The following is an 18,569-nucleotide window of genomic DNA, read 5'->3' on the forward strand; positions in this document are numbered from 1 at the left end:
GCACAGGTCACCTTAGGGAGCTCAATTCACTACTGGCTGTGTGCAGCTCTGTGTGCCCCGGTCCACTCAGTGGGAGCTGGAGTGGGCTACTGGGCGAACTCGTTAGGCGCCGGAGATAAACCTTATCACAAGTCTGCTGAGTGAGAACAGCAGGGGTGGACTGATTCCTCTCAATTTATCTCTTTCATTCTTTTCCTGTCTTTCTCCCTCGTTCTCTGTCTGTCTCTCACATACACACAAACACACAGGATCAGGCACTATCTTGGTTAATAGACAAACCACATTCTGATGGTCCTTGTTGTTTAAAGAGTCAGTGCACGCTCTGTTTCACTGCCCTCTTTGCCACTTTGAAAGATGAAACCGAGCAGGTTTGGCAGTTGGCCCAAAGGGAGGGTGTGAGGTGGTTGGGTTAAAGGATTAATAGGAAATCCTATAGCAGAAAGGGTAACAGCCGAACCAGACTTCTATACAGGAGAATTGGCTGTTAAATGGAACAATTAATACTATTTTCTGCAACAGTTGCATGTTGGTGCATGATGTCAGTCTTAACAGGATTGATGTTTTTAATTATTACAGATAAACAGATTAAACGTTAGCTCAGAATTTGACTGAATTTTTGCCGAACTGTTCCCGAGTGCATCGGTGGTGATTCAAATAAACATAGCACTGAAACGAACCAGTTTTGAAACTCAGGGTGTGTTTACAAAACAATCCGTTTTAAATTCAATTAACTGCTTAAGTCATTTTTCAAAGTAAAATGCCAAATGTAAGCTACTTTTATCTTTTCAGTTTCAGTATATTTACTATTTTGTATTGTACGATTGGAACACTTGGGTTTCAGCCCAAAGCCTGGATGAAGCAGTTTAAAAATGGCATCCTGGACTCTGTGGTGACGTGGTAATGTTTCATTACTTTAACTGTGAGAAGAGTTGCAGCTCTAAAAGGAGGTAGTAGCTGAATCAGGAATGGTATTTACTGCACTGTATTTGCTGTAAAAGGGGGGAAAAAAAGGACATGATATTTTTTGGCATGGACCGTAATCATGTTTGTTTGCTCTTTCTCCCCTTTCATCTCTCTCTTTGACTGTACAGCTCCTACAGTTTAATCGGCCGTATCTTTCGGTTTTGTCAGACAGGCTGTGTTAGTTTGAAGCCTGGAGACCAATAATGGAGGCGTTTATGAAACCCAGTAATCTGACAGCTCAGCAAGCTGTTTAACAACTAACTGGCATTCGATGGCATCACATGGAGCACTTGGAACTGAATTACCTAAATTACATACCTGTCTCTATCTAGGACACATACTGTATGTTTTCTTGTGCACAGTATTTCTGTCCCACCACTTAGTCAGCAAGGCTCTGAAGATGATCAATGCCTACTTCCTTTCGTGATCTAACCATTTTCAAAGAGGTGTATGTGCATTCTGTATTTGCAGTATTTTACAGTTAGGGGACAAATAGTGAATCACAAATGCCTCATATCTTCTCCAGTAGGAAAGCACCTCTTCTTCTGCCGCTCTAAAAAGGTTCTTTACGATCCAAGACTACAAAGACTTGCGAAATAGTAAAGGGACATGTTTCTAGACTCCATTTATGAGGCATTAGGCTAGGATGGGGTTGAGGATGGCTGCTATGCCAGAGCTCTTATAATACCTTGGGGGATTTCATCATGTATGCTTTGAAGTGCGGAATGACAAACTGGAAGGGGTTTGGACTGCATCAGGGTTAGCCTTCTTTCTCTATTTCTGAGAGGATTAGCTTCTGTGTCTCAGCTCAGAAAACGGCAAAGCCTGCTCACATTCACCGCTAATACACTCCACTAGTTTACATAGATCGCACAGATCATCGCCATTATTATTTATTTACTTACTTATGTTTGCTGTAGTCAAACAAACGCGTTTGAATTGATTGGTACTAAGCCTCGAAAACTATTAATTATAGGTGCTCGGGTCATTACCATCTGTTGAAACGCACCGAGGTCAATTCTTGTTTCCCGGACTAGCTGGTGCTTTTGGGCCATGTTGTGCATGTCCCTCTCACTTGCTGTGTCATCCATCTTTCCTGCTGATGGAGTGATAAGAGAGCAGCAATGCACATTCAGCTAGGCACATGAAAGTGACTGCATGTACAGAAAATGAGCGGGTTGAGTGGCACCCCTGGCAGCAGCATACACGTTGTTCATGGCTACATTTATGGCATTGTCGGGGGAATGAGTGATTTACAGACATAATGACTCAAAGCTTTTACACAAAAGATGAATGAAAGAGTTCACTTTGAAGGCTCTGTGTGTGTGCATGGACAGTACAGATGAGACACAATGTTATGAAATATGGATTAAAAAGGACGACAGTGTGAAAAGGTGGCCTTCCCCTGTAGCAACACATTTCTGATGATTTATTTCCTTTTCCCCCTCTAGACTATTTTTATTCTAATTTTTTAAAGGTAAAGTCATCAAATTGGCAAGTTACGCAATGCTTGTCCCTCTGTTTTTCTTGAAGGTCATTTGCTACCTTTCAAGGTAGCAGCTTCAGCCACCTCTCTGATTTGTTGAGAAAAGATGCCCCAGCATGGATTAAAAGCTTGTTCTATCCACATAGCCACCCAGGCGTAGCGGCTCCCCTTCTAACTCTGCAGTAATATCCTTCTGGCAAACAGAAAAACACAAACAGCAGGATGCGCAAGTGCTTGAGACTGTTTCGAGAGAGCACATCGATCTCTCTCAGACCCGATCCTCATCAAGATCACTTTGCTTATATTGTTAAAGGCTTGACATTAACTTTGAAGCATCTGTCCAAATATCTGACAAGTGTGTTTAGATTTCACGTAACTAAACATGAGTCTCTTTTTCATTTTTTCAATGCATAGTGCAGTTCTCAGATTCTGAATGAACATTAGAAAGCAAACAAAGGAATTAAAATAATTCATTTATTAGGGGTGCAACGATACACAAAATTCACGGTTCGGTTCGATACTTTGGTGTCACGGTTCGATAGTTTTTCGATACAAAAAATGTTCACGCTTTTTTAATTTGTCATTTATTATAATTATAAATATATATTTTAACTCAAATGTACAGTTTTTAAATTTAATGTTGCTGAAACAACAAAGTAATAAAAAAAATAAATCTATCTTATCGAGAAATCACTCATCTTTGGAAAAGAGAGTTTATTACAGAGAAATGTCTCTTTCCAAAATAAAAGCTATACTATACGCTTCTTCTGGGCTATATTCTCAGCAGCATATTAAACATATCAGGTCCCCATAAGGAGAATCATGTGCTAACGGCTGTCTAAATGACTCGGGTAAAGTTTGTAGCATGCGTGCTTGTTGTTTTTGTCTGCTTCCACTTGTCTTTGCACTAGGATGATGTCGGAGTAAATGTGCAGTCATATTCGTTGTGTTCCCACTAGTGCTGTCAGCGTTAATCTCGCTAAAATGACGTTAACGCCACAACACGGCAAATCTCCATTAATGAGCTACCGCGGTTCGCCCCGTGCGTGGGGCTGGACAGCGTCAACACGTTAACGAGCTAACTGCGCTAACGCAGTAGTTCCCACCAATGTAATTGAACATTGCGTGGCACATCCGACATACTGTTTTACTTTTGTCCATGACGCGCTTACCTTCAGGGTCATACATCACATGAAGACCAAAATAGTTCCAAAGGCCAGATCTGAATGAGGGTGGGGGAGGTTCAATTTGCCATGTTGCAAGGAGAGCTTAACTTCTGTCTCGCTAGCTTGCCCTGCACTCAGTGGATCTGCGCTGGACACTGCAGCCTAGGCGGAGCAGTCGAACGCAGATCCACTGAGCTCTCAACACAGACAGCATCGTCAGAAGAAAAGTTGATAAAATAAATTAAAAAATTTCTATTGTTCGATACATATGCGTACTGAACCGAAAGCACTGTATCGAACGGTTCAATATCGATACGAGTATTGTTGCACCCCTATCATTTATGCGTGATTCTTATAAGTGGCTATAAACTGTGTAACCTTTAAATACTTCACAGTAGACCTCGTCCCAGCTACAGGGCAATATAAGGTGAAGAAATTGTTTGTGGTCGCTTCACAGGTTATCTTATTATTTTTCAGTCAACATCATATTCGGAAAAAATGTTTCTCAGGGCACATTCATGAACATTTAGTGATTAATTAGTTTCAGTGCCATTTCAATTCAAGCCACTGCTCCTCTGTAAACAATCTCTTCATTTAATCCCTCAGTTGATTAATCACTGATCATCAATACTGTTTTACAGGCACATTTCATAGTAGTTCTATAAATCGCCATATCCGTGCCTAGCAGGTCACATTTAAGAAAGTTTCTACATCAATTTATTAATAATTGCCGGAATGGAAATGAAACGTGTGTCCCTATTTTTACAATGATTGCAATTTTGTAAAACAAAATCAGGTGCGTCTGAGGCTTTATAAATTGACTCTTGATTAGTCAATCATAGAATTCTGAGTTGGGTAAATGAAGGGGAAAATAATTCAGACTGTTATTCCGCATCTAACTGTTATTTGGAATATTTAACTAAATAGTGAATAAAGACAAACTCTTTAGTTTGTTTCTGACTTTTAACTTGTCCACTGAGCACAGTGAAGCATTAGAAATTTAGGATACTCAACATACATTGGGTCATATTAATAATGATGTTCAACAAGTTCAAATAAGTTTTTCTTCATAATTTTTTGCTGCAGCGATGCTCAGATCTAACACCAATAACTGCACTTTGATTTTGATTTTTGATTTAACCCCAAATAAGGCTAATATGTTCATGTGCGCAGCTTCTGGATTTGTTTTGGTTTGCAAGGTTTGCAGTTTAGATTCTGAAGATTTATTGTATATGCTCACCACAAATTATGCGTCACGCTGATGTTTTCACAGGATAACCGGCGTTGTTGGAGTTCTTGCTTATATGTTCGAATAATTGCAGTCTTAAGCATTAAATGCATAGATGTTGGCACATTCTGTTTTTTAAAACTGCTTTTGTGTTTGTTTCAATCCGCAAACTTGTATTTAAAATGGATTTGGTATAAAAACTGTATCCTCTGATTAGTAGATGTAACTGATTGCTGTAATTGCTCTATTTTTAAACCACTATCTGAAGCTTTGTAAACATGGACCATTGTCCTGACCACAAAAACAGAGCACTTCTGTTCATGCTCATCTTCTGAGTTCAGAGAGGGCAGAGGAGTGTTTGGCATGCAGAATATAACAAAGCAGGAGGAAGTGTCAGTCTAATTTCTCTGTGTGAAGCTGGATCACAGCAGATCTGTCGCCAGAGCTGGCCCTTCTGGTCACTGCGGCTCAGCACAGCAAAACCCAACCCCAGACACACCAAACTTGTCACTGTCACAAATACAGGGGGCATTGACAACCTGCAGTTTCAGACTGCTTGACATTCCCGATCAAAGAGCCCTCTCTCTGAGGTCAGGGCAGAAGTCAAACTTTGGCATTCGCCGAGAACAACTCTGGGGGAGTTGTGACAGTTCCCAACATTTTGGCTAATGTACCAAAGTGTCCAGAGGTCATGCTTTCTTTGTAGATCTGTATCTACCCTGCTGTTGGTCAGCAGCATCAGCAGCCGAGATTATTGAAGTCATGTAATAGTTAGAAGGTGCTTCGTATAATATTGGATTGACTGCTGTGTGTCTGGATCTCTCTTAAATTCTGTATCAACGGTTACAAACAGGAGCTGACTATGAAAGTGGGAACTTTTTACAATTTTATAAGCACCTGTGGAAAAAAATGTACTAGACTAAAAAAAACAAAAAGAAAGATAAGGTAAGAGTTTAAAGCCTAAAGCACATTATTTTTATAATAAGTGATGCTGACCTTGTACTCTTTCAGACTTTCAGGGGGAAACATTTTTGTATTGTATATACAACCTAACTAACAACATAATACCAGAGAGGAGTTATTGTATTGTGTAGTTATTGTATTGTATTGCAAATGGCTGCCAAGCTCACTAACAGTAACCACCTTTTCTCCCTGCCTTATTGGCCAGCAGGGCGATACCGCTTGGACTGCCAGAGCAGGCATTAAAGTTGCTGAAATAAACAGCGGTGTTTCGAAATAAATAGTGCAAACTCTGAAAGGCTTTTTTACTACCTGCATGTTAAAATAATTATGTCATCATTACCGCCTGTGTATCTAGCTTTTAATTAATTTGCTAAACAGCTGGAACTAGGAACAGTGAAAAGGATTTGAAAATTTTAATTTATAGTGTAGTGAATGGATTGCGGTGGTCTTGCTGTCACAGTTAGTGCTGCGGAGCAAGAGTCTTTCACTGAATGCATTTTCATTCAGTTTTCTTATTATTTACACATGCTGTGCATAGTCTTTGTAAACTAGTTAAAGGCTTTGCAATGTTCACTTTCCTCTGCTTTCCTCCTAGCAATCTCCTTTCCAAAAGAGGGCAGTGCAGTGTCTGTATAAATGTGAATAGAGCAGCCACACCCCTGCTTGACAGTGAGGTCATTTGCAAAGGGCCTGATCCGTTGCTGTGACAGCTAACATACTAATTACAGTGAATCATAGACACTCTAGCAATGCCTCAGAGTGGAGTTCTCCTTCTCGGGCCCTGGGTTTCTGCTCGCTCTGTACTTGTCAAGATAGCATGCAGGAACAAATTATGTACCCAGAAGGGAAATCCTGCAGATCTGCTAAATGTGCTAATTTGGTCACATTTTCCTCTGTGATTATACATCAATATGGAAAGGATGATAGGAAAAAGCTGTATTGAGTCAAAGGGAAAGGGATGAAGGCCGTCTTGTCTTTGAGTTCCTATTGTGCTAAACAAGTCCTGTCTATTGCAGTGATAGCTTCTCTCCTTATATTGCTTTTCCAGTTTGTCTAATTAGTGTTTCTGCTTCATATTTTTAAGACATGCAGAGCTACTGCTCTGAATTCTGCTTAATTTTTTGTTGTTGGCCACTGGTAAGCTTTTTAAGGATAGGCTGTCTTTGCATTCTGATCTCTCTTTATGAAGGTGCAAACACCAGGATTACTTTTAGCTTTCAGGTTTTTCAGAATGTTTGTTCAATTCATTTAATTACTGTGGAAACTCATGAATTTGCCGTTCAGTTCAGTCATGAAAGAAGGTTAACCAATCTAAGATCATCACATCATGGTTAGAAAAGTATATGTTCATCAAAAGTAACAGAAGAAGAAGAGAAATTGAGATAACTGGCCTAACCTATGGTGCTTGAAGTCCTGTTTAAGAACCAAAGATTTATGTTTGTTTTATGTTATGCCAAAGAGGCCACCATAGATTTAGTGTCCAAGGATTGTAAGGGCCACATTCAAATTTGGGAGGTACTCCTTGATGTGCACAGCTTCCTTGGCAAAAGTGTTACAGCCACCAAATGGCTAGGACTGAGCTGGCACCAAGGTTCCCTTTGTTCTGCATTTCCTGCCATCTGATATTAAGGATTATTGAAAGCCCTGTCCAGTCTTATGCCCAGGGTTTCATCTGGGACCCCATGTTGACACACAGTTGTGTCAGTTTCTGTGTTTGAGGTGAGTAAAGATCCCAAGCTTGTTTGGACCCAGTACGGATATCTCCTGTCTCTGGCAAAAGGGAAGGGAAGATGGAGGAAGTGATTGAATACACAGTAGCCCGTAGTCCTCTTTTGAACCCATTAATGCAGGGGCAGTACAACCGCTTTCATCCAGAGTTGGAACTGCCATGGCCGCAGGAGTCAGCGGTGTGGGTGTGTGGATCCGTGTGTGTGTATCTGTGAAGAGGGGGCATAGCGACACAGCGAATTTGCATCACATTTGTTGAGCGTGTTGCAATCGTTCAGCCAGGAGCGGTGAAGGACACGAGGAATAAAATCTCAGTCGAGTCATGAATATGAGTTTGTAATGTCCTACCAATGTCAGGCTGTGGCTTTGAGCAGAGATATGCAAAACCACTCTCCAGCTTCATTCCACTTATTGCTGATATGATCTGTGGCATAGCCAGGGGAGACAGGGAATCGTTACTGTACAGACAGTGGTTATTAAATTGGAGGAAATGTCCTGAGCCAGTTTTAATAATAAGCTGATAGCCATATGGTTTTGCAGCAAGTCCTAACCACCTCTAAAAGGCCCGATACGGACCTATCAAGAATTAAAAATCAGGTTGTCTACTCAGCCTTCTTGTGCAGATGGTTTAATCTTATTGTCTTCCAATGACTTTGAATATTCTGAGTGTAACGCAGGCCTGCAAGCACAGCAGGTGGTTGGCCCTTTGATCTCTGCTTGTTGATGCTAGTGGAATTTAAATCACAGGGTGACATCTAGCTCATGAAATCATAACATTAACAGCAAGTTTCTGCTTTGATCCTGTTGTCCTTTTGTATTAGGTTCATGACAGATTATGATAAATTGCAAGAGTGATAATTAGCAAACAACACTTTGCCGTGGCCATATGGTCATGTCTTGAGAGTGTGACTGTCCACAAGCACTATGTTTGTGAAATTTTGTGTGCATATGGTATACTCTACATGTATGTGCAATGGAAATGTTTTGTCTTACCAACTCTTTGACCTTTACAAAATCTGCCTGCAGGTACAAATAAGGTAACCTGAACCTGAATGACCTCTGTTTCAGCGTCCATTTACTTTTCCCTTTTAAATAGAAAAAAAATAAGTTTAAAAAAAGTTAATATTAGTTAAAATTTACTATATTTACCAGCGAGGGAGGATAAGAAGGACAGACGCAACAACATTGTCATCCCCTATGTAGCCGGTGTATCAGAAAAACTCAGGAGAGTTTTCTCCAAGCATGACATCCCAGTGTATTTCAGACCCAGCAACACGCTCAGACAAAAACTGGTTCACCCGAAAGACAAAACGCCAAAACACAGACTTAACAATGTGGTGTATGCGGTACAGTGCAGCAAGGAATGCTCAGACCTCTACATTGGAGAGACCAAACAGCCACTTCACAAGCGCATGGCACAACACAGAAGAGCCACCTCCACAGGACAAGACTCAGCAGTCCATCTGCATCTTAAGGATAAAGGACACTCTTTCTAGGATGCCAATGTTCACATTTTGGACAGAGAGGACAGATGGTTTGAAAGAGGAGTGAAAGAAGCCATCTATGTCCACTGTGAGCGACCATCTTTGAACAGAGGCGGGGGTTTCCGACACCAACTCTCTGCCATCTATAATCCAGTTTTGAGTTCCCTTCCCAGACGCCTTAACGCCCACTCACATCCTGGGCCATCTGATCTCAGGAATTCGCATGATAAGGTGGGGCCAGGTTTCACAATGAACTCACCCGAAACTCTGGCTGATTGGGACCCACACCCAGTTTCACACCTTGGCTCAGGCGATTAGAGGATCATCAGGGGGTCCTATTGTCCCTCTGTGGGGGGTTACTCCCACTAGGTATATATCTGGGACTCTCCACCATTTGACCTTAGAACTGAAGAAGCTTCTCGGATGAGAGGTGAAACGTCTTCAAGTAATTTAAAGAAGTCCAGACGCCTTTCTTTGCAAGCTCCTTTGACTACACTCACTGATTTACTTTCTTTTTTAAAATGTAATTTTCGTATTTGTTTTTTGTACTTTAGTTCAAGCACAGAACAAATCCAATATATTAGGAGTTTCAAGGGAATTTTTGTGCAAGGTTAGAAATCACTTACTCAACCGGGACCAGGCTGTGAACAAGTTTAGAGCACGTTTAGATGTAGAGAGCACGCTCAATAGAAGACACGCTTGTCAGTGCTACACTGACATAAAAGGTCAGATTAAGACGAAGAAATGTGGTTAACCAAGTCAGTATCGTGTTATTTAGAAATACCTGTGCGTCAGGGTTGCCTTCTTGATAATCTGAGCAGAAACTTTGAAAAATCTCTTATATTTGTGGTTTGTTTAGTGTGCATTACCTGTAGCAAGGCTTTGGATGTAAGCAATTTCAGGCTGACTGGCGATTCACTCTGCGGCCATCCTGCCTCTAGCCTTAGGCAGTGGGGTTGCAGTGGGGAGGGAGCGCAAACACCAGTCAGTCAATTACCAGTTAATAAACAGTGGAAGTTTTCTATTAGTGCTTGTTAGTGCGTGTAAAAGATTGTTGGTATGTGGAATTGGGGGAAGTCACTGTGACTATGGAATCCGAAAAAAATAGTACAGCCATATTTGCTTTCTCTGGGTGTAATATACAGCACCCAGCCCTCTCTGTGCATGCCATTTAAAGAGATAATATTTGTTATTTGATTTTCAGAAGGCCATGGTGCAGTGTATAGCGTTTCCAAATACTTTTTTTGTCTCGTAAAAAGGTCCAGAAATGTGTGGTCAGGAGTTTCTAGTAAGGCAATATATCATAATTGACTATAAAGCTCTCTTTCCAATAAAGCATATATAAGTGTAGCGGAGGCCAAACAATGCAACGCTGGCTGCAGCGTGTCTCATCTTCTTGTTGATAACATTATAGGACCCTAGTGAATATGATGCATGGACTTTTTTCGGGAAGCAATTGTCAAAAATCCCACGTGTAGTAAATCTCCCGCATATCTGAAAGCAGGTTTCACTGTGCTTACAGAGGAACATTGCTGTAAGGAAAAACAGTGCACCTGAGTAGCCTTGGGAAGTATAACAACATTAATTGGATTTGGAGAAGTCATCTTTTGCAAGGGAACACTGTTCTGACAGTCTGACAGCCAGAAGCATGAATCATTAAAGTGCCTCCCTGTCATATTAGACCACTACCAATCTCTACCACTGCATGCATTTGCAGTTGTTGTTGCACAGAGCCAAGAGCTGTACCAGCGTGTACACCAACTAGGCAAAATCTTCACAGTAAATAAAAGACAATAACAATAAATGGTCCCATCCATTCTTCCCTGTAGGATTGTAATTTAATTACACACGTTTCACATTTATTTTCAGAAGAACAACAAAGCGCCCGTGCTTACCATTGCCACCTGGAGCCAGCATCTGGGCTGGCGCCGTCTTGGGGTAATGGGTGGGGGACTTTGCAACTTGTTCTCTAACATGTGCCTTTCTTTTATTTTTGTATATGTCCCTCTTGATTGTATATATTTCTCCTGTTTGCTGTTTATTCCCGCTGTCTACTTTTTATATTTTATTTTGGCACAGCTGGCTCAGAGCACCCACAATTTCATTGTACATGTACGGTGACAATAAAGGGCTATTCTATCCTATTCTGTTCATTGGTAACCAGCAGCTGGGAGGCCGCGCTCTCATCACATCAACAAAGCTTGCTTTAATTAGCTCACCTGCCCATTTCCTCCCTTTTCTTCCCCCGTGTTCCCTGAAGTCTTCCATCAACCCTCCTTCAGCTGGCTTACAGGCTCACCTTCCTCGCTCATCCTGCCTCCCGCGCAGGGGAATAGCGTTAGCTTTTCAACTTCACACCTACAGCTCTGCAGGCACACACACGCAGAATGTGCGATAAACGAGACTGACAATAGACTTTGAGAAGGCTTGGATCTTATTGATTTTTAAATGGGGCCTCACTGATACGGTATTAGCATTGGGATTGCCAGTGATATGGCCATTGCTGAAGGCTCACATTTCCTAGGTGCCTGTCAATATAATTTGCACATTCACAGGTAGAAGTGGTCTTACAGGCTCTGTTGTTATGCTCACCCGTGCTCTTTCCACTGGCTGCTTAAAGAACTTCAATAAGTGGACCAGTGGTTTACTGTATCGATCATAGTCACTGTCTGCACTTTAATGGGAGCCAGATCTATCCTTGGCTTGGTATCCTTGTGTATATCAGGCCTTGTGAGCTATTTCCACTCAAATTGTTCATGTAGCTGTTGAAGAGCTTCATTTCAAATTGATAATATAGAAAATATGACTCGCACTAATTATCACATGATTGTGTGGAATTAAATAATTGCCCTATGAGGAAAGAAGTGCTGTTTAAGATTTTAAGCATAATAAGGGGTCATTAGCAAATAGCTAATTACTTATACAATATTCTAAAATGAGATTTCCTCTTTATACCCGCAATCATTTTTACAAGAGTAGGCGTCAAATTTTTCAAATGGTGGATAACTCATTAAGGAAGGAGCCTCTTCATTTACAAATTAGTTCTTTATCCGAATGATCCGAATGCACATTCCTGTTTTTGAATACTGCTCCCATTTGTGCTGCCAGACTGACTTTGCTAACTCAGAAAGTAATCTAGGTCTGGGAAGATTGGCCTGCAATGCTTACCGGTCTCAGGTGACTGATAAACTCCAACCACCATTGTGCTGCCAGCACCGTAAGCTATAGTGTTCCTGTCCCTCTGGTCCACCGTCACTCTCTTTCTCTTAACCACAGGGCTTCCATATGGATACCTATTATGGCTGCCACTTAATTACCTATCAAAAAACATTTCACAGCTCTTGACGGAGGGCTTGCAGAAGGGGAAAAGGGGTGGGGAGGCAGGGATAAAGAAGAAAAAAGCAGGGATAAAAAGCATGAACGATGCAAGAGAAATGGGAAATTGGGACTGAAAGATTGATAGAGAGGACCAGCCATGCATCTGTGGGGTGAATTTGAATAAATGGAGAGAGACACAGAGGGAGTGGAGAAATAGCCTCCCAGTGCAGATGAGGGGAGCCGTGAGCTATCCACTACCATTTTTTTGTTTAGTGTTTACAAACACACCCAACAAGAGAGAAAAGAGGGAGGGTCTTGGACAAGGGTGGCTATAAATTACCTGTGATTGATGCTTGCTGCCATAGAGGACGACAGTTAAAGACGCGCAGCTCTTATTGTTGACACTCTGTTCACTTTCACTCACCCTTCCCACCATTCTCAAAAGCAGCACCTTACCCACTGTCACCTCCCATCATCCCGACAACACACAATTAGCTGTTCTCTCTGTCACACAGTCCACCCTTAGCGGTCATACAGTAAAATGGTAATCATTTCCTATATGACAGACTGCAGGTTAGAGAAGCTGGGGGTTTGATCGGGTATAGACTCCACACTGCAAATGTCAATGTCTCATTTACAACCTGTCAAATAACTTTCGATTTATTTTACTTTTTTTAAAACTTATTAGCTCTTTTGTATTGATAATTTGACAGGTACTTTGTCTTTCACATCAATGTGCATTCAAGTTTGACAAGTTAATATTGTAAAGTTAGCAGCTATACTAAATCCCAGGTGCTTTTTAAGGGAATAATCTTTGCAAAATTATTGCACGTGGAAATAATAAGGAGATTCACTTTTCTGCCTTTGCTCTCTATGTTTAAATTGTTATTTTTGTGTTTCAAAGTTTGCCAAACAAAATGTATAAAGTGCACTGAGCAAAAGAATTCATAGAGCGAATAAGTTGATAAGAAGGGAGCTGAGGGCACTAAAGGAAAAAAACTAAACTGAAAAGTAACAAATCCAATCATTTTTTATAAAGAAAGCTCAAACTAAACTAGAACCCCAATGGTTGCCTCCAACAATAGCTGGAACATCAAACATTGTTTTGGTGTTGTTCTTTTGATCTTGCCAATGGTAGCAGAATGCAAAGTAACATTTAACACCTGCTGGTTATATAATAATAGGACATTGCATGGAAAAAGCTGTGTTTTTCTGTGTCAGTGTTCTTAGAATTCAACTCAAGAGTATTTCAACAGCAAACGAGTAAAAAGAATATATACAGTTGTGGTCAAAAGTTTACATATACTCATCATGGGCATGGATATCATGGTAATTTTGGCCTTTTCAGGATGTCTTTCAAATGCTCTTTTTTAAAGGTTATATAGTTGTACAGCAAAAACGTTTAGCAAATAAAAAAAGCAAGAATTGGATGAACAAGTTTGAAATTGTCTTGGCTTTTCTCTAATACGCACGGTGTCAAAAGTATACATATACCCCTACCAATATTTGGTTAAATGTCTCATAAAACCAGCTCGTCCAAATAATTTTTGGTAGCCATCAACAAGCTTCTTCCATAATCCTGGCTAGACATTTGACGACTCTTTTTGGCGGTGTTGGTAGAATTTATTTATTTGCTTCGTTGGGACAGCCCCAGCTTTTAAGCTACTTTTTTTTTTTAATAGGGTTGAGGTCTGGGCTTTAATATTATGCTTTAATATTATGCTTTCAAGAAGCATAATATTAGTCTGCTTTAACCATTCCAAAACCACTTTTGATGCCAGAAAGCCAGAAATTAATCAAGCATGATATTCAACCACAAAAACAATTTTTATTTTTTATTTTTTTAGGGGAAAGCTAGTAAATAACTGTAATTTGGCATTTTAATCAAACAGTAATGATTTGCTTTACTGATTTTTTTTTTTTTAATGAATTTTAAAATTCATGGATAACAATAATTATGTTTTAGCATTAAAAATATAATTTTGATTAAAAAGCTAGCACATACTGGTGGATTAACCAGAAACATAAAAAATGATTTAAGGCAGCTGTGGCGTAAAACTTGCATTGGGTGATGATGTAATATGAATGTAATATGTAATGTTTGTGGGAAAGTATATAACAAGGTTCTGTCAGTGTAAAAGGAAAAAAAATGTTAAGGTATGGAGCCGTGATAAATACATTATATAAGCAATATTCATTTTTGTCTCTTAAAGCTTGAAGCTGCTCTCCACAATCCTGTTCATTGTGCACTGTTGGGCTTCTCTGCAGCAAGTACATCCTTACCTCAAGGATACCTCTGGGTAAGTAACATCTTCCTTATACACGCATGCAGACATTACATTACAGGCATTTAAAGTAAAAAAACAAACTCTTCACTCTGAAAATGAAGAGATCTGATGGTGGTGATGAAACATTTAGTTCCTGAGAGGGGCGATCTCATCTGGAGTGCTTTAGGCTATAACCTTAAAAACCACATCTCCACCAAACTGGCCATCTATTGGAGATAGTGCTCTCAACTGCTATCATCATCAAAACAGCGAGTAGATTTTACAGGAAAGGTGGGACAAGTAAAGTTCTGGCAGCACACAGTGACCTTGACGCTTGAATATTGGCTTTCCTTTAATTTGTCACCTGTCTGTACAGGAGTGTATATAAGCACACAGACGCTGTTTAATGTCCATTGACTAAACTCAAGGGAGAAGAATGCCTGTTTTATTGGTACTGATTATTTAAGCTTTTCACACAATTACCATGACAATTTAAATGTCCTTCCTAAATTTTCCTCTCATTCATTAAAGAGCGAATAAAAAAATCTATCTCAAGGCTAAGAACAGGATATGCAACATTTTTCATTTTGCAAAATATCGCCTGAAAACTGTGAATTCATTCTGTAAAAAGGCTACCGTGGAGTAACTGCTGCAGAATGTTTCATGGCGAGCGAGGAAAATTGCAGAGCCTGACTATCGCATCGTGTCTCGGGACTTGTGGAAATTTAGCTGAATCTACAAAGACGGGGAGAATTTAAAAGGATGCAGACAATCTATTATTGCTATTAATCTTCCAGTTTTAATTTTTTCTTCCCCTTCTTTTTGGAGAAGGGTGGTTAAATCAAGTACAGGCCCTCCAAGAGACAGACTATGGCTCAGTGTCTCAGGCTTAATTGCTTTTGTGTTGGTATTCTAAAGAAGACTGGATGCTCACTCAGATGAGGAGGAGATATGGTGCCATTACCATTTAGGGTCTTTTGATATCAGTGATTAAAGGAGAACAGGCTGATCTAACTTTCTACTTTTTTTTAGAGCAGAGTGGCCTAAAATAAGGTAAAATAAACATTTTAAGGGGGATTAATGTATTAAAAAAGCTGAAGTTGGTTCACACAGTTTTTGTGAGTACTTTTTTTAAATCATGAATTTGAATTAGGCATTCAGAGAAGATTGGTTTGATGCTTGTAATGATGCAGTGAGACGCGGTTTTGTACATGTAGATGGAAATGCTTTAGACTAGAAGAAACAGTTGTATTGATTAAATAGAAACCATCTGTTCTGTCAAATCAGAGTGAGAAGGACATCTGCAGACCTTCTTAGACGTCTGTAGGCGTAGTTTGTTAAATTTGCAGCTCTTCTAAAACTTCAGGAACTTCCCCAGGTCTCTAACTGCTGACCCACATTGTCTAAATGTTTTCTTTCAAAGTTCCAGTTTTACCGTGTCTGAATTGAAATCTTTTTCAGTTAACTAACTGCATTTTGCATGAGACCATCAAAGGTTTGCGGGCCGTTTCGTATTCTCGGTTATTTAGAAACATTTTCAGGTCATCGCCTCAGAGGTTTCATTTCTAAGTCAAATATTTAGGGACTAAATTCCAATTTTGGTGACGCTCAAGCTAAAAATGTAAGTTTCTTTTGCCTTACAGTAAAAGTTTTCTATGTGGTTTGTTCTTATTCTCCTGTGCTTGTTTTGGGTTCTTCTTCTGGGTTCTCCCACAGTTGAAAAGCAGGCCATGGTAATGTCTTGATGCATGCTCACTCATCCAGGTGACTGCAGAAGTCACTTGGATGAGTGACGAAACGTTTCTCCCACTGAAAACTCTACGTCCTGTTGAACAGAATCAACTATCTGGGGCGTGCTGTGTTAATGCTGCCTATTTTAAACCAGGACACTTGAATGACATATCAGATCTTAATGAGTGAAATGTCCAAGTTGAAAATCATGACTAATGTACTGATGCAATTTGCTGAAAGAAAATAAATAAATGATGTACAATGGCCACTGCAAATGAAACTCCAAATCACACCAACAATGAAAGTTAAAATTGTGCAAGTTTCCCATTCAGTTCTCTTGAGCATCATATAAGTGTGCTTCAAAAGAGAAAATGCTGGGGTTTACTCAGATGGAACATTGCTCGGTAAAAAACGGAAATGTATCTCTTGACGTATTTATAATTTTGTTTGGAAACAAAACTACTCTAAATTGTTTTTACTCTTATTGCTCTTCCATAAGTTCAAAATATCTCCCTGTGGAAACTAAAGGACTGAGAGTCCTTTGTGTTGAATGTTTTCTATAACAAAAATCCATTCAGGAGGTAATTTTTCTTTGTTATGAATTAAAGTCTCAGGAGTGAATTTCCTTTGCATTCTGCTTACGCAGTGGTGCACAGTACGCAAACCAACCTTGCAGACAGAACAAGCAGCTCCTGAGTAGTAAATACACTGGTCCTCTTTTTTCTATCACGGTGATTGTTCCATACAGTACGGTACCAAGTGTAACAAAAAGATGGTTTCCAATAAAGAAAAAGATAGTGAAGGCCTGAGGAACCAGGACGAATAATTAGTGGCTGAGTGTTCCGCCTCCAGTTGGTTCTACCTCCCTGGCAGGCTTGTCAAATAAGGGATGACACTAATCATGTTAAAGTGAGATGGGCTATGGGGATTTCTGCGTGCTTTGATCAGAGTAATGACATTGTGTCTAATCATACTGATACCCCAGTGTTTCCCTGTTTGCCTTCACCTTCCTTGTCCCACTTTCCCCAACTTCCTACTTCTCATTTTAGATAAAGGCCTAATGAATTCTGGTTTTGTGCGTTTTCTTTACGCACCTATTCAACAAGCTACCTTTCATAGCTCATGAGAAACTTAAAAATATAACAGCTTCAGAGGAAATTAATGACCCATTGTTTGCATTCTGTGTGGTGAAAAGAATTTAGGAGAGGGTGCCATCATAACCACTCTCCCACACCTCCTCACGGTTTGCAGAATAATCTCATTAATGCTGGCAGAGTTTTTCTTTCTCCAAGGCAAAGATTCTTTCCAGGGCATAACTCCAAATGTATCTGTCCCTTTAAATAAGTCTTTGTGTGGACACCACAGATTCCCTGGATAGGTTAAACTAAGGCTGTTTGGGTTTTGGGAGGTACAAGTGGACGTGTGAATGTTAAATTGTGTAAGAGGCAGGATGAAGGGGTCTAGGCCTCTGGCTCTGTTTCCACAGTCCTTTGAAGTCATTTTTGGGCTCCTTCCTGCAAGATAAGTTCTCCCTATCGTCGCTTCACCCTGTGCAACAGAGCATTATTTGTTCTGGCTCCTTCTCAAGAGCTCGAAGGATTGCTCCTGTCCAGATTCTGCACACTGATACAAATCAAACAAATGATTGCATGCAAATAAGGGTGAGCGTGGAGGAGAAGAGCTAAAGACTATATTTAGCTCCTGTCACATTCGCACGATGTGATTCATACAGGGAATAAATCCTCGCTGTCTCGCAGCAAGCTGCTGTGTGTGTTCTTTTCCAAGAACAGCATTGTGTTTTGTATGTACATCTACCTTGGCTTCTCACAGGAGTAATGAAATCATATTGAAAACTCAAAGTGACACTTTAATTGTTTAGGAATGAAAGCGATGTCATCTTAATTGGAATTGCATCAGCGATAGGTTGGAGGGTTCCTGCCCTTTTAGTTTTCTCAGAATTGGTTTTGACAGGCTTACTCACAGACCAATAAATGCGCAGTAAAAATGTGGTACACAGGATATCAAGCTTCTGTTGAGGCAGACTTTTAGCTACAGCTCAGGGTGTCAATCGCCTTGAGGAATTTGTCATGGGTGGTGATGCTTCTCCACCCATGACAAATTTATGGAGCATCAAGCAAAGTGGGCGACATCTACAGTCATTGATTGGTGAAAACTTTCTCCACATCGGGCCTCCACGAAACTGAGCTGTCAATAGCTCAGTTTGTAACCTTGTAT

General features: G+C 40.2%; 1 protein-coding gene across 4 annotated transcripts in view; it reads left to right on the top strand.

Annotated features, from left to right (window-relative positions):
* arhgef10la (Rho guanine nucleotide exchange factor (GEF) 10-like a) overlaps positions 1-18,569 on the top strand; it is a 113,348-nt gene that overhangs the window by 75,504 nt on the left and 19,275 nt on the right. For all 4 annotated transcript variants that reach the window (XM_085353418.1, XM_085353420.1, XM_085353419.1 and 1 more), the window contains one exon: positions 14,550-14,636. In XM_085353418.1, the coding sequence (XP_085209544.1) occupies positions 14,550-14,636 (87 nt within the window). The remainder of the gene's footprint in view (positions 1-14,549; positions 14,637-18,569) is intronic.

Source organism: Diplotaxodon limnothrissa, linkage group LG5, assembly GCF_057381915.1.
Source record: "Diplotaxodon limnothrissa isolate DT_005_m linkage group LG5, D_limnothrissa_male_GT1.1, whole genome shotgun sequence".
NCBI classification, from domain to species: domain Eukaryota; kingdom Metazoa; phylum Chordata; class Actinopteri; order Cichliformes; family Cichlidae; genus Diplotaxodon; species Diplotaxodon limnothrissa.